Source organism: Phyllobates terribilis, unplaced genomic scaffold, assembly GCF_046119375.1.
Source record: "Phyllobates terribilis strain yellow unplaced genomic scaffold, ASM4611937v1 Scaffold_1__5_contigs__length_1240528914, whole genome shotgun sequence".
NCBI classification, from domain to species: domain Eukaryota; kingdom Metazoa; phylum Chordata; class Amphibia; order Anura; family Dendrobatidae; genus Phyllobates; species Phyllobates terribilis.
The window spans coordinates 208,381,709-208,397,272 of record NW_027362761.1 but is presented as its reverse complement, the minus strand read 5'-3'; the positions used below and the strand labels follow the sequence as shown (position 1 = coordinate 208,397,272).

The following is a 15,564-nucleotide window of genomic DNA, read 5'->3' as shown; positions in this document are numbered from 1 at the left end:
AATACAGAATAATCTTTAAATGAGAAGGTGTGTCCAAACTTTTGGTCTGTACTGTATATATATATATTTACATATATACATACACCAACTGCTCATTATCATTTTTTTATGTATTTTGTTTTTTTGGTATCTAGATTCATAGGTTTTACAACATATATTGATGTCCAATGAAGCTGCGCTTTTGGCAGAATCCACCCAGTCATAATTCTAAAAACTTTCCTAAACTCATGCATGAGTGATAAAACCAAGCAAGACAGCAGAAAGCAAAGGACAGGGATTAACACCTGCAAATGGTTCTTCACTTCCCTGCAGTGTGAAGGGCCAGAAACATCGGCAAGACTAGAGGATACGGAGGTTTAGAAAGCAAGACTGTCTCCAGTTCAGAAAATGCTGTCATGGTGGCAACTAACAGCAGGGATAAAACCGCTCTTATTTGAGCACATGGACATTGCATGCAATGATGATCAAGGGCTTTCAGAGGGTTTTTTCTGTCTATAAGGCTAAGCCGTACTTTTGGTCCAAGTGTTGTCCGTGGAAAAAATTGACAGCACTCGGACAATGTTATTAAATTGGTCTATTTTTTTCACTGAATGTCCATAGGAATAAATAAATAAATAAATCGCAGCATGTACAAGTCTCTTCTGTATTTCATCTCCTTTTTCAAGAATGGAGGGATTTATAATGCTATGGTGTACAGTTCATTGGCTAGATTACTAACCACACTGCAGTCGCAGAAGGTTCGGCTACCTAGGTAAGGAGCAAGCACTGCTTGCAGGCTATGCTTTACAGCCTGCTCGTGCTACTCTGAAGCTGGCTGGATTGTCTCAGTCTCCCTGCACTTCTCCCATGCTGCAAATACAAAGAAGCCTCAGCTAGCTGCATGGAAGGGCACTCAGTATGAGCCAGCGACGTGGCAATCGGCCAAAATCCTCAGGAGAACACCGCCACCTGCTAAGCATAAAGCTGGGGACAAGTAGCAGTGCGCTTGTGAAGAAAAGAAGATGAGAACAATACTTTAAATTAAGAAGAAAAAAAAAAAGGACAGTAACATTACATTTAAATAACCGTCTTTTGGTATTAAAGGGGTTGTCTGGTTTAGAAGAGCAATTTTAAAGTACTCTACTAGGGATTTCTGGTAGAAAAGAGATTTTACAAAGGTCATATGTTAAGATCTGTAGGACTTGCTCTGTCCTGCATTACACAGATAGATCATTGATTTGAATGGGCACTGCAAGGAAACTGAACAGTTATTGCCAGATTTCCCAGCAGACATCTATTGGGATTCCAGAAGGCTGATACTCCGCTTCTGATCAAGGACCATGCTGACAAGCAGGGACTGTCCAAAGCATAGCACTCCTTAAGCTAAGTGCACACAACATCTTTTTTAGGCAGATTCCACTAGGAATCCACCTGAAAAAGCGCCCCCATAAAATGATCATAATGCATAGAATGTGAAGACAACATTGCAGTGTATGTGTCCCATCTTATATCATATCTTTTGACCGCTTCACAGTTTGGAAACCCAGAAGGCGTTAAAAGAAGTGACATTGTCATTCTTCACAGTATAGAGTAAAAGGTGCAGCAAAAACACTGGCAATGCCGCTTCAAGAAAATGACAGTCAGCGATTCCCTAAATCGGCTTTGCCTAAGAAAAAGATGCTGTGTGCAGATAGCTTTAAAAAACAAAATCTGTCCATAAGATGAACCCATCTCCCAATCTACATATATGGGCATACAGGTCTTAGAAGATGTAAAGGAGGCGATAAGGTACCGTCACACTTAGCGACGCTACAGCGATCCCCACAACGATACGACCTGGCAGAGATCGTTGCTGCGTCGCTATGTGGTCGCTGGTGAGATGTCAAACAGTCAGATCTTCCCAACGATGCAGCAACGATACGGCGACCCGTAGCGACCTGTATAACGATGCAAAGCAAATGCACGCCTATGTGTCTCAGTTCAGAGTCGCCAACGAGGTTGTTGGTAAGGTGTCATGCTACCCAGCGGGACCTCAACGATCAAAAAATGGTCCAGGCCATTTTGACACGTCACTGCTAAGTGTCAAACGTAGCGAGATCGCTGCTGAGGTTGCTGTTGCGTCACAAAACTAGCGATCTCGCGTAGTGTGACGGGGGCTATTTACATTTCAATCTATTTCTGCATTCCTGAGTAATTAGTGTCCTAATTAATATGCAAATATGGTATTAAGTGCTATCAAGCGTGACTGAGCACTTAAGGAGCCACTGACTCCAGAGGCAGTTTCTCACCCAGCCTTAGCTTCTTTTGATTGATTGATAGCTCAGTGTCTCACTTTCTTGCTTGGTGCCTGATGTCGCACAGACCATGAGCTATCAAGCAAGCTAAAGAAGCTGATACTTGGTGGGAAACAACCTCTGAAGGCGGTGGCTCCTAAAGTGCCCAGTCACGCCTAGAGCACTTAATGCCTCATTTGCATATTAAACACTAATTATTCAGGAATGTAAGAACAGATAGAACATAGAAAGGAGTTGATAGAGTTACATTTCAGAGATCTTCATGCCAATATATGCGCTTCGTGTGGGGGTTTTATCCTACTTACAGACGCCCATTAAAATAACATCTGTCAAACAGAATAGGCTCCTATAGTATACATATCTGTATCTGCTTTCTCTATATAAAATGTAAAGGATCCTTGAATCCTGACAATTGGTAAGGGTCCTAGTAGTCAGATGACCTCTAAACAATTGAATGCATATCCTTGTGACATATGAATAATGACTTATTGGAAAAATCCCTTTTAATAATGCTAAGAATGATATTTAACAGGTTATTGCTACGTGATCTGTCTTGGATTAGCTAAAAGGGCTTGGTCCTGCTAATTTGCAGGAAAATAAATGGGCCCCCAATAGGTGATTTGGCCCTTGCATGAGGTCTCAGAAAAAATAAAAAAAAGTTTCAGCATATATTAAAGCATATCAGTCAAAAACAGTCAAGTCTGTGTGCGCCAAATGTCTTGTTTTGTTCAGCGAGTCTCCATAAATGTTAGAAGGCTGTAACCTCACTGAAGGTTAATAATGTCGTTTATGCATTAGAACTAGTAAAGGCGCTTTGCGGCCATATATTGCTCTAAAAACAATGTGAGTATTGCTTCTACAATGTTGGGTGTGCAGGACCTTGTTTAGGGCTGAATCCAGAGGTCGCTGTAGTATGCTGGAGCTAGGGTATATATTTTTTTTTTATTAAGTTTTGAGATATTACATGGCTAAAACGATTTTCTCATACAGATTGATTACTTACGAGAGTGTCATCGCTTCGAGCTATACTCATGTTGCTTCTTGACAAGAATGATCTTGACAGTCTTTGGCACAGGGATATCAAACGGACAGATTGCTTGAAAAGAAAATTAAAAGATATGGACTGAATGCATGAGAAACAGTGTTCAATGCCAAGTAATTTATACAAATGTAACAGATAAAAAGATAGACAAACATGAAATAGATATACAGACTTGAGATGGACATGAAACCGATAAATCACAAAATGTGTGCAAAGATCCTCGCATTTTCATGTGTGTTGCAATAGTACAATTCATGTATACAATGGTTTGTAGAGCACTGTTGTATGGCGTTTGTACATATATGTCTATGACAAGCATAGATACAGTGGATATTAAAAGTCTGCACACCCCTGTTAAAATGCCAGGTGTCTGGTAGATCAAAAAAATCATACCAAAAAATCATTTCAGAACTTTTTCCACCTTCAGGGTATATTCACATGATTTCTGAAATCTCATACACACGTTGCGTTTTTTTTTATTCTGTGAAAAAAGCAGCATTTTACTTTCCCAGCAAAGTGAATGAGATTTCTGAAATCTCATCAATATGTTGCCTATTTTTTCCTGCAGATTTGAAGAAGTCTAAAATCTGCAGCATGTCAATTCTTTCATCGTTTTTGCAGTGTTTCTCACCCCTTCCAAATAATGGTAAAAAATGCATCAAAACACACTCAAAAACAGGAGTATTTTATGCGTTTTTCCTTTAAAGAGACACGTTTTTGTTACAGAAAAGTCTGCAGTAAATACTTGTGGACATGTCCGTAAAGCCCTCCCTTAATCTGTACAAATCTATTGAGAAACAAATCATTTTGAGGGGAGAAATAAAAATAACCAAATTAAAATAATGTGGTTGCATCAGTGTGAACACCCTCTTATAAATCATCTTAAATAGTAGTCAGTACATAGCTGACATAATTTAAAGTGATTCTGATTAACCCCATATAAAGTTTTGCTGTTTTAATAGGATTTTCCTGATATTTTCTTTGTGGCATTTTACACAGAAACCATGGTCCATAAACAGCTAACACAACAAATGGATCTCAATGATGAACGTTATCAATCAGGAGAAGAGTACAAAAACATTTCCAAGTCATTAGATATACCATTGAACACTGAAGACGGACATCCAGAAGTGGCTTAACCGCTTCCCGACCGCCCACTGTACATAAACAGAGCCCAGGCAGCGCCGACGTTTAATAACGGTCAGTGGTCCCGCAGCCCTCAGGACCCCCAGTGTCCTGCAAGTGCTGCGGTTGCTGTTCAGAGCGACAGCTCTGACAGGGGACATCATCAGGACCTGATTGGTCCCAATTATGTTAACCCTTTGCTATCTTCTATATGCCGCGATCTATAGAAATAGAGGGGGTCGTCCACTTACCTCTCCGACGGCCCCCTGATGCCTTCCAGGAACTGCCGTTTTTATGGCAGTTGGAGGTCACATGACCGCCTCCAGATCTGCCATATATGGTGTCCTGCTGAGCTCAGGCTGCAGCTGAGTTCAGCAGGAGACAGACAGTGTAAAACGGTCTGCAAAGATCTCATCCAATGAAAAACATGTCTATTACATTGGATGAGATCAGTGATTAGAAAAATAAAAATTAACCCCTTTACGACATAGGACGTATTAGTACGTATCTGTGCCCTGGGCCTTATGGACCAGATATGTATTAATACGCCCTATATTTAATGCGGCACCGTGACCTAAGTCGCGGTGACAGCATTAAAATTCCGGTGCCATCTTACCTTAGGGTAGATGGCGCCGGCATCTCGGGGGGGTGTCGCCGCCCCTTCCCACCCACGATCGCTGTGATTGGCTGTTCAATTCTGAACAGCCAATCACAGCATTTCTCACTGTTTCCGGCAATCAGATTGCCTGAAACAGTGATGTGCAGCCTAGGATCGGTGCTCCTAAGAGCACCGATCCTAGACTGTTGCCTAGTAACCCCAGCCCTCTCCTCAAACTGCTAGGATCTGTGCGATCGCCGATTGAATCGATCGCACCGATCACAGCGGGACCGCGTGCTAACAGGGCGGTCGCGGGGCGGTGACCGGCTTGTGACCTGCCTGTCACCTCCCCATGACCCCCTGTGATGTAATAGAAACCCCAGCCAGCTCTGATTGGAGCGATCGATGATGACATCGATCACTCCAATCAGAGTACCTGAACACAGGTGACCTGCCTGTCACCTCCCTGTGTCCCCCAGTGATGTTGCCCAGGCCCCAGCCATCTCTGATTGGTGCGATTGATGTCATCATCGATCGCACCAATCAGAGTACATGACCGGGAGGTGACCGGGTGGTGACCGGCCTGTGACCTGCCTGTCACCACCCTGTCACCCCCCAGTGACCGCCCTGCAGATCCTCACACTTGGTGAGGATTTCTACAGAGCGGTCACTTCTGATCTGCACTGTCCTGGGCCTTGTAGTGCCACAGAATCTTCTGTTACACTACAAGACCTTTCTCCTACCTGCTCCTGTCGCTGCTGCTGCTCCGGCATCCTGCTGCGGTCTCCAGGGTCCTGGATCTCCTGCTCCGGCGTCCTGCTGCTGTCTCCAGGGTCCTGCATCTCCTGCTCCGGCGTCCTGCTGCCGTCTTCAGGGTCCTGCATCTCCTGCTCCGGCGTCCTGCTGCTGTCTCCAGGGTCCTGGATCTCCTGCTCCGGTGTCCTGCTGCTGTCTCCAGGGTCCTGGATCTCCTGCTCCGGCGTCCTGCTGTTGTCTCCAGGGTCCTGGATCTCCTGCTCCAGCATCCTGCTGCTGTCTCCAGGTTGCTGGGTCTCCAGCTCCTTATCCTGCTGCTGCGGATCCTGCTCCAGAGCCTCTTCCAGAACCTGCTGCTGATCCTGCTGAAAGAAGCACAGAGAAGACTTTGGTAAGTCCATCTCTGTTCTCCCCTCATCCACCCCTCTCTCCCCCTCCTTCCCCCCCCTCCTTTTCCCCCAATCCTCCTCCCCCCCAGTTTTTTTTTTTTTTTTCGTGCGTCCTACAGCGGCCGAGCGCTGAGCAGTGTCTACGTCACTGATCAACGTCCGTGCTCGCTGCTTTTCAGGACTTTTTCTTGTCCCTGTCAAGTCCCCCCCCCACCTTTGCACCAAATCCGCGCACACACCCAGCAGCTGCCGAGAGTTGATTGGTGACATAGTTCACCGATCCGCACGCGTGCTCGCTGTTTGCACCACCTACGGTAGTTCCTTTTTTTCTCTTTTTTATTTCATAAAAAAAAAGTTCACACCAAGCACACTGACACACACACACTCTAAATAAAGTCTTTTTCTCTGAGGATTTTATAAACCTCATGGTGGGCCAAAATAATTTGTATGCTCATCAATTTTTGGAACAAAACCCCTCTTCATCATTTTCTAACTGGTCTCCTGTGGACGCAGAAGAAATGATGAAGTTTTGGGGCCTGGTCCTTTATATGGGGATCCTGAAAAAAACAGAGGTTCGGCAATACTGGAGTGTTGACGTTTTGTATAACACTCCAGTGTTCCGAATGGTCATGACCTGGACACGTTTTGAGGCCATCCACAAGTTCTTGCATTACCAAGATAATGCAAGGTGTCCTGCACGCGATGACCCGAACTTTGATTTGTCTTTTCAAAGTTCGGCCGGTCATCGAGCACTTCAACAACAAGTTTGGTGAAGTGTACATGCCCCAAAGGGACATCTGCGTGGATGAGTCCTTAATTTCTTTTAAGGGGCGGCTTGGATTCCGGCAGTACCTGCCCAGTAAAAGGTCCAGGTACGGGATCAAGCTGTATAAACTTTGTGAGAGTACCTCAGGGTACACTCACAAGTTTAGAGTTTATGAAGGGAAGGACTCCCGGATTGAACCACCTGAATGCCCCCCTGTTCTGGGAGTGAGTGGGAAAATTGTGTGGGACTTAGTGCACCCACTGCTGGATAAAGGTTATCACCTGTACGTGGATAACTTTTATACAAGTATCCCGCTCTTCAAGTCCCTCTCTGCGCGACATACCGCAGCTTGCGGTACTGTCCGCAAAAATCAGAAAGGCCTCCCAAAGACGCTAATTGGGCAGCTGCTCAGAAGGGGTGAGAGCAGAGCCCAATGTAGCAACCACCTATTGGGGGTCAAGTACAAGGACAAGAGGGATGTCCTTCTCTTGACCACCATACATGGTGATGGCAGCACCCTCAGCACTGTAAGAGGTTCCACTACACAGGTCGCCAAACCAGACTGTGTAGAGGGGTACAACAAGTACATTGAGGGAGTTGATCTCTCCGATCAAGTCCTCCAGCCGTACAGTGCTTTGAGAAAGGCCAAGGTATGGTATAAGAAGCTGGCCGTGCACATTGTTCAGATGGCAATGCACAACGCTTTCCTTCTGTCAAAATGTGCAGGCCAGACTTCTGCGTCGTACCTTCACTTCCAGGAGACCGTTATCAAGGCCCTGATATTTGTCAGTGGCGGCGGAGCGGGCCCCACTACTTCTGGAACTGAAGAACCTCGAATTGTACCGGGCCAGCATTTCCCGGGGACAGATCCCTCACAGCGATTTTCCATTCAATTTGTTAGCGGACACCATGTCGCGTTTGGAGAGCCCCTGTGTGCCTAAACATTGGAGCTCCCCCACAAGTGACCCCATTTTGGAAACTAGACCCCCCAAGGCACCTATATAGATGCATAGCGAGCACTTGAAACCCATAGGTGCTTCACAAATTAATCCGTAAAAATAAAAAAGTGTTTTTTTTTCCACTTTTTCATTTTTACATATAAATTTGTGAAGCACCTGGGGGTTCCAAGTGCTCACTATGCATCTAGATAGGTGCCTTGGGGGGTCTAGTTTCTAAAATGAGGTCACTTGTGTGGGAGCTCCAATGTTTAGGCACACAGGGGCTCTCCAAACGCAACATGGCGTCCGCTAATTATTCAAGCAAATTTTACAATCAAAAAGTCAAATGGCGCTCCTTCCCTTCCGAGCCCTGCCGTGCGCCCAAATAGTGGTTTATCCCCACATATGGGGTATCTGCGTGCCCAGGGGAAATTGCACAACAAATTTTGGGGTCCATTTTTTCTTGTTACCCCTGCGAAATTAAAAAAAATTGGGTCTAAATTAACATTTGTGTGAAAAAAGTTAAATGTTCATTTTTTCCTTCCACATTCCCAAAATTCCTGTGAAGCACCTGAAGGGTTAATAAAGTTCTTGAATGTGGTTTTGAGCACCTTGAGGGGTGCAGTTTTTAGAATAGTGTCACTTTTGGGTATTTTCTGTCATAAAGACCTCTCAAAGTGACTTTAAATGTGATGTGGTCCCTAAAAAAATGATTTTGTAAATTTTGTTGGAAAAATGAGAAATCGCTGGTCAACTTTTAACCCTTATAGCTTCCTAACAAAAAAACATTTTGGTTCCAGAATTGAGCTGATGCAAAGTAGACATGTGGGAAATGTTATTTATTAACTATTTTGTGTGACATACAGTACAGACCAAAAGTTTGGACACACCTTCTCATTTAAAGAAATTTCTGTATTTTCATGACTATGAAAATTGTACATTCACACTGAAGGCATCAAAACTATGAATTAACACATGTAGAATTATATACTTAACAAAAAAAGTGTGAAACAACTGAAAATATGTCTTATATTCTAGGTTCTTCAAAGTAGCCACCTTTTGTTTTGATGACTGCTTTGCACACTCTTGGCATTCTCTTGATGAGCTTCAAGAGGTAGTCACCGGAAATGGTTTTTACTTCACAGGTGTGCCCTGTCAGGTTTAATAAGTGGGATTTCTTGCCTTATAAATGGGGTTGGGACCATCAGTTGTGTTGTGCAGAAGTCTGGTGGATACACAGCTGATAGTCCTACTGAATAGACTGTTAGAATTTGTATTATGGCAAGAAAAAAGCAGCTAAGTAAAGAAAAACGAGTGGCCATCATTACTTTAAGAAATGATGGTCAGTCAGTCCGAAAAATTGGGAGAACTTTGAAAGTGTCACCAAGTGCAGTTGCAAAATCCATCAAGCACTACAAAGAAACTGGCTCACTTGAGGACCGCCCCAGGAAAGGAAGACCAAGAGTCACCTCTGCTTCTGAGGATAAGTTTATCCGAGTCACCAGCCTCAGAAATCGCAGGTTAACAGCAGCTCAGATTAGAGACCAGGTCAATGCCACACAGAGTTCTAGCAGCAGACACAACTCTTCAACAACTGTTAAGAGGAGACTTTGTGTAGCAGGCCTTCATAGTAAAATAGCTGCTAGGAAACCACTGGTAAGGACAGGCAACAAGCAGAAGAGATTTGTTTGGGCTAAAGAACACAAGGAATGGACATTAGACCAGTGGAAATCTGTGCTTTGGTCTGATGAGTCCAAATTTGAGATCTTTGGTTCCAACCACCATGTCTTTGTGCGACGCAGAAAAGGTGAACGGATGGACTCTACATACCTGGTTCCCACCGTGAAGCATGGAGGAGGAGGTGTGATGGTGTGGGGGTGCTTTGCTGGTGACACTGTTGGGGATTTATTCAAAATTGAAGGCATACTGAACCAGCATGGCTACCAGAGCATCTTGCAGCGGCATGCTATTCCATCCGGTTTCCGTTTAGTTGGACCATCATTTATTTTTCAACAGGACAATGACCCCAAACACACCTCCAGGCTGTGTAAGGGCTATTTGACCAAGAACGAGAGTGATGGGGTGCTACGCCAGATGACCTGGCCTCCACAGTCACCAGACCTGAACCCAATCGAGATGGTTTGGGGTGAGCTGGACCGCAGAGTGAAGTCAAAAGGGCCAACAAGTGCTAAGCATCTCTAGGAACTCCTTCAAGATTGTTGGAAGACCATTTCCGGTGACTACCTCTTGAAGCTCATCAAGAGAATGCCAAGAGTGTGCAAAGCAGTCATCAAAGCAAAACGTGGCTACTTTGAAGAACCTAGAATATAAGACATATTTTCAGTTGTTTCACACTTTTTTGTTAAGTATATAATTCTACATGTGTTAATTCATAGTTTTGATGCCTTCAGTGTGAATGTACAATTTTCATAGTCATGAAAATACAGAAAAATCTTTAAATGAGAAGGTGTGTCCAAACTTTTGGTCTGTACTGTATCTGTCTGATTTAAGGGCATGAAAATTCAAAGTTTGAAAATAGCAAAATTTTCAAAATTTTCGCCAAATTTCCGATTTTTTCACAAATAAACGCAAGTGATATCGAAGAAATTTTACCACTGTCAAGAAGTACAATATGTCATGAGAAAACAGTCTCAGAATCAGGGGAATCCGTTGAAGCGTTCCAGAGTAATTACTTCATAAAGTGACAGTGGTCAGAATTGAAAAAATTGGCCTGGTCACGAAGGCAAAAACAGGCTCTGGTGCGAAGTGGTTAAATTTGACATGTTGTGATGCTCACAGCCCTCCCTGGGAAATGGGGTACTCGGAGCTGGGTCAAATGTTGGGGAGGCAGTCGTGGCCAGGACCCGCTCCGTGCCCAGGGCCGTCACATAAAAGTTAATGGGCTATCAGGGTTGAGTGGTTGCTATCGACTACGCCACCTGTGGAACCTGGTGATGGCCACCAGCGCTGCTGCAGTCCTCTGAGGAAGGATGTTGTGGCAGCCGGAGTTGATACTACTCCACACAGGCGGAGCAAGGCCTCAGGACAGAGATGCGGATGGAGGGAGTCATAGTGGAGGAGCTCTGGTGCTGTGCGGTGCAGAAATAAAGAGACCGGAGGCCATAGGGGTTGACTTCCAGGGTTTTTACTCACGGTAGAGCATGCAGCTGCAAGGCTTCTCCCTGCTCCTCACGGGGCTCTGTGGCCACCAGCACCGGGGGTCCAACAACCTCCGAGCAGTTCAGGTGCTTTAGTCAGGACTCCACACCAGAGTGTTCCTAGACTTCAAACTGCGTCCTCTCCTGTCCGTGTGTGTGTTGAAAGGCCAGGTCTCCCTCTGGACTATGCACAGAAGAAGGGTACAGGTGGCAACTCCGCTCCGTCTATTACCCGGTGGGATCCACAGAGCCTTCCGGACTTTCCCGACTAGGACGTGAAGTAGCAAAGTCGGGTGTCAGGGGCTGGTACCCCTCTTGCAGCCGGAATCCCTCTGACTAAGCTAGAATAGAGAGGACAGGTGGCGTATACCACTCCGTCTGCATCCCCCTGGGATCCTTTTGCTGTGGAGCTAGACTCCTAAGCTCCAGGCCTTCTTGGGTAAGGAACTTGACCGGGTTGAGACAGCCGTTAACTCAAACCCACTCCTCGACTCAAGGCCAGAGTACGAGGACCGTGTCCCCATCAACTGCAGGTTCACACAGAAAGCCACGTTCAGTGATGAAGATCACAATCAAAAGACATTAAGCCCAAGATGGCTGTTTATTAAATATGAATTATTAAGTGTAACCTACATGTATGTCCTCCACCCTGACCCACTACATGGTTCCCCCTATCTTTTGGTTCCCCCATCTCCTATTATCCCGGCTGGGGCAGCACATTGGTGCCTATTAGCCCCACTACAGGTGGGAGAAGTGTGGTGTTGGATGTAGAGGTGGGATCCTGACAGTTGCACCATCCTTACCTCGAAGGAGAGATACCACACCCCATTAAAGAGGTGCAGTATCCCTGTGGCGATCGAACCCCAAGGGGCACCACAATTACCTAAAACTGGAGGTCCTTCAACAACTAATGAAAAGACCTGAAGAAAATTGGTCCAGGAGGCAGCAAAGAGATCTACAGCAACATTAAAGGAGCTGCAGGAATTTCTAGAAAGTACTAATTGTGTATTGCATGTGACAACAATCTCCCACATTCTTCATACGTCTGGCCTGTGGGGTAGGGTGGCAATACAGAAGGCTTTTCTTACAAAGAAAAACATCCAAGCCCGCCTATGTTCTGCCAAAACCTACATCAAGTCTGCTAAAAGCATGTGGGAAAACGTGTTATGGTCTGATGAGAGCAAGGTTGAATTTTATGGCCATAATTCCAAAAGGTATGTTTGGCAAAAAGTCAACACTGCGCATCACCAAAAGAACACTATATCTACAGCACAGTAAAGCATGGTGGAGACATTATGCTTTTGGGCTGTTTTTCCATAGCTAGGACTGGGGCTTTATTCAAAGTGGAGGGAATAATGAACAGTTCCAAATATCAGTCAATTTTGCATCAAAAACTTCAGGCCGCTGCTAAAAAGCTGAAGATGAATTTCACCATACAGCACAACAACGACCCTAAGCATACATCCAAAACAACAAGAGAATGGCTTCGACAGGAGAAGATCAAGGTTCTGAAATGGCCAAGTCAGAGACCAGACCTAAATATAATTGAAAATCTGTGGTTTGAACAGAAGAGGGCTGTACACAGGACATGCCCTCACAATCTGATAGATTTGGAGCGCTACTGCAAGGAAGAGTGGGAAAAGATTGCAATTTGTAGATGTGCCAAGTTGATAGACTCCTACCAAAAAAGACCAAAGGCTGTCATAAATTCAAAGAGTACTTCAACAACATAGGAGTTTAAGGGTGTGCGTATTTATTGAAGAAAAAGGTGTGAGGTTGTCCAGTTTGATCCAAATAGGTTAAAATTAGCACTTGATTTGAAACATTTAAAAGTCATAGAGGAGTGGTGAAAGGACACTGATCATCAACGCGTTTCAAACACTATGTATTCTTTATGATGATGAAATACATGGTATTTCATTGTAATTAAAAACGCATATAGCGTTTGAAACACGTCAATATCACTATCCTTTCACCACCCTTCTATTAATTTTAAATGATTTAAATAAAGTGCTAACTTTAACCCATTTGTATCGAGCTGGACAACCTCACCTCTTTTTTTCCAACTAACCATCACACCTTGTAACAGCTTCTGCTCCAGGCTCTCCAAAATCCCAAGTGGGAAACATAGGTGAGCTTGTGACTTCCTTTTCCTCTTTCATGTGCATTTTTATACAACCACATCATGTTAGTTCTTTATTTTTATTTTTCCACCCAAAAAAAATTTGTTTATTTTTCAATTGAATTGTACAGATTAGGAGTGAGAGTAAAGGTAGAAAAAGTTCTGAAATTATTTATATTCGTATGATTTTTTTATGAGAAAAAAATGGCCATTTCAAAAGGGGTGTGTAGACTTTTTATATGTACTGTAGACAACTATGAGATAAATAACTATGATATAGATAGATAGATTTTGTGGACTGAATGTGCATGCGGCCTACCAACCAGATAATAAGCAGTGACATCCTAAAGAGTCTGACAGGCTCTTTGTCATAGGCCATGTTCTCGTGAATATACTCCATCGACATAACCCACCAGCTGTACTGTGTAGTTGTTAGATGTGCGCATGAAACAAGCCAAATAATGTTTTCCAGGAAATAAGAAATAGGCACGAAGAAACAATAAAATTATGCCATATAAAGATGAAACCCTGGTGGCATGTACCCACAGAAAAAGCGAGAAAGACATACTTTCCATTTTCTTCGAGCTGCAAACTTCTTGAATTTCTCCATGTTCACCGCAGAGGCTTTTCTGCTCAATGCTTGTTGTGTATCTTTAGGCTGTAACAAGTTAACAAGGAGTCAGAACAGCTGCGACTTTCCACCCATTGGGGGGTTTTATTTAAAGCATTTGGAGAATAAAAGTCCTCACAATAGATGTAATCACACTGCAGTGTTTTTGTAAGTAATAAAAGCGCTGAACTGAAAAAGATGACTGAGAGCGGGAATAGGAGAGATTTATGTTCTCTACTCTGTGTCAGCAATGAGACATCAGGGGCATGAATGTAGGCCAGTTATTACCACCGCAATAAGCTGCAAGGTAAGATGGAGTTCAGCTTCTCTCAGGACCGAAGTGAAAAGAACACTGCCACTTTGGAAAATTAACTCCATCAATAACACAGCACCGTACAGTACAAGATGGATTCATACAATACCCAGCTTTACCCTCCCTGTGTGCCCTGTGCAATGAATATTAGTACAGCGTTCCAGCTTCCTATACTTACATGTGCAGCTACTAATTGAATTTAACTCTGTTGTGAAGTAGAAAATGCTCCTTCTGGAGACGGCCAAGCACAATACCACATGCAGCAAGATGATGTGCACCAAATACATGAGGAATACAGTATGTTTTCCCATTAAGCATTATGGCACACAAGCTCCGGAAGATCAATACATAATGCCTGTCAGCTGTCCGGCCAATCTAAGAGCGCACAAGTGACATGGTCCACATGGCGGGCTGTTCACACCACCTTTCCATGCTGCTCATCACTGCCTGTATTCCACTGGTACCATTTAGTGTGATACCTTAGATCACTCATCTCAAACTCGGCCCACGCGCCAAATCTAACCCGCAGGGTGATTATATTTGACCCGCGACGCTGGCACTGACCCCCCATTATACTGTATGGAGGACTATGTGGGGCCCATTATACTATATAGAGGACTATGTGTGGCCCATTACACTGTATGGAGCACTATGTGGGGCCCATTATACTCTATGGGGGACTATGTGGGCCCATTATACTCTATGACGGACTATGTGGGAACATTTTACTCTATGGGGGACTATGTGGGGCCCATTATTCTGTATGGAGGACTATGTGGGGCCCATTATACTGTATGGAGCACTATGTGGGGTCCATTATACTATATGGAGCATTATGTTGGGCCTATTATACCGTATGGAGGACTATGTGGGGCCCATTATACTGTGCGGAGAATTGTTAATAGATATCAAGGTTGCCTGCGACTTTGTCCAAGTTTTTTATTTTGGCCCTCTCTATATTTGAGTTTGAGATCCCTTAGATGCTAGGTCAGTGACCATCTGTTCATAAAACCTTGTTGTAACGGGTCTGGGAGGCGGAACCTCTGAGCAACTTATACAAGGGGGCAGTCCTTGTAAGGAAGTGGGTGGCGACCAGGGAAGACAGGCTGGCAGTCACAGCAGGTGACCGGGACAGTCTCTGGGCAAACGGGCAGGAGGTCACGGCAAGTGACCGGGACAGTCTCTGGGTAAACGGGCAGGAGGTCACAGCAAGTGACCGGGACAGTCTCTGGGTAAACGGGCAGGAGGTCACGGCAAGTGACCGGGGCAGTCTCTGGGTAAACGGGCAGGAGGTCACAGCAAGTGACCGGGACAGTCTCTGGGTAAACGGGCAGGAGGTCACGGCAAGTGACCGGGGCAGTCTCTGGGTAAACGGGCAGGAGGTCACAGCAAGTGACTGGGACAGTCTCTGGGTAAACGGGCAGGTATGACCTGTGACGGCTGAGCCTCCAGGTAGGCTAGCAGGCAGATGGCA

General features: G+C 44.7%; 1 protein-coding gene across 1 annotated transcript in view; it reads right to left on the bottom strand.

The window, feature by feature from the left end:
* LOC141192604 (death-associated protein kinase 1-like) overlaps window positions 1-14,408 on the bottom strand; it is a 73,964-nt gene extending 59,556 nt beyond the window's left edge. Inside the window, exons 1-4 of the mRNA XM_073662084.1 lie at window positions 14,281-14,408; window positions 14,066-14,135; window positions 13,736-13,825; window positions 3,277-3,369 (exon numbers count right to left, since the gene is read on the bottom strand). Of these exons, the coding sequence (XP_073518185.1) occupies window positions 3,277-3,369; window positions 13,736-13,825; window positions 14,066-14,135; window positions 14,281-14,408 (381 nt within the window). The remainder of the gene's footprint in view (window positions 1-3,276; window positions 3,370-13,735; window positions 13,826-14,065; window positions 14,136-14,280) is intronic.
* Between the last annotated feature and the right edge of the window lie 1,156 nt (window positions 14,409-15,564).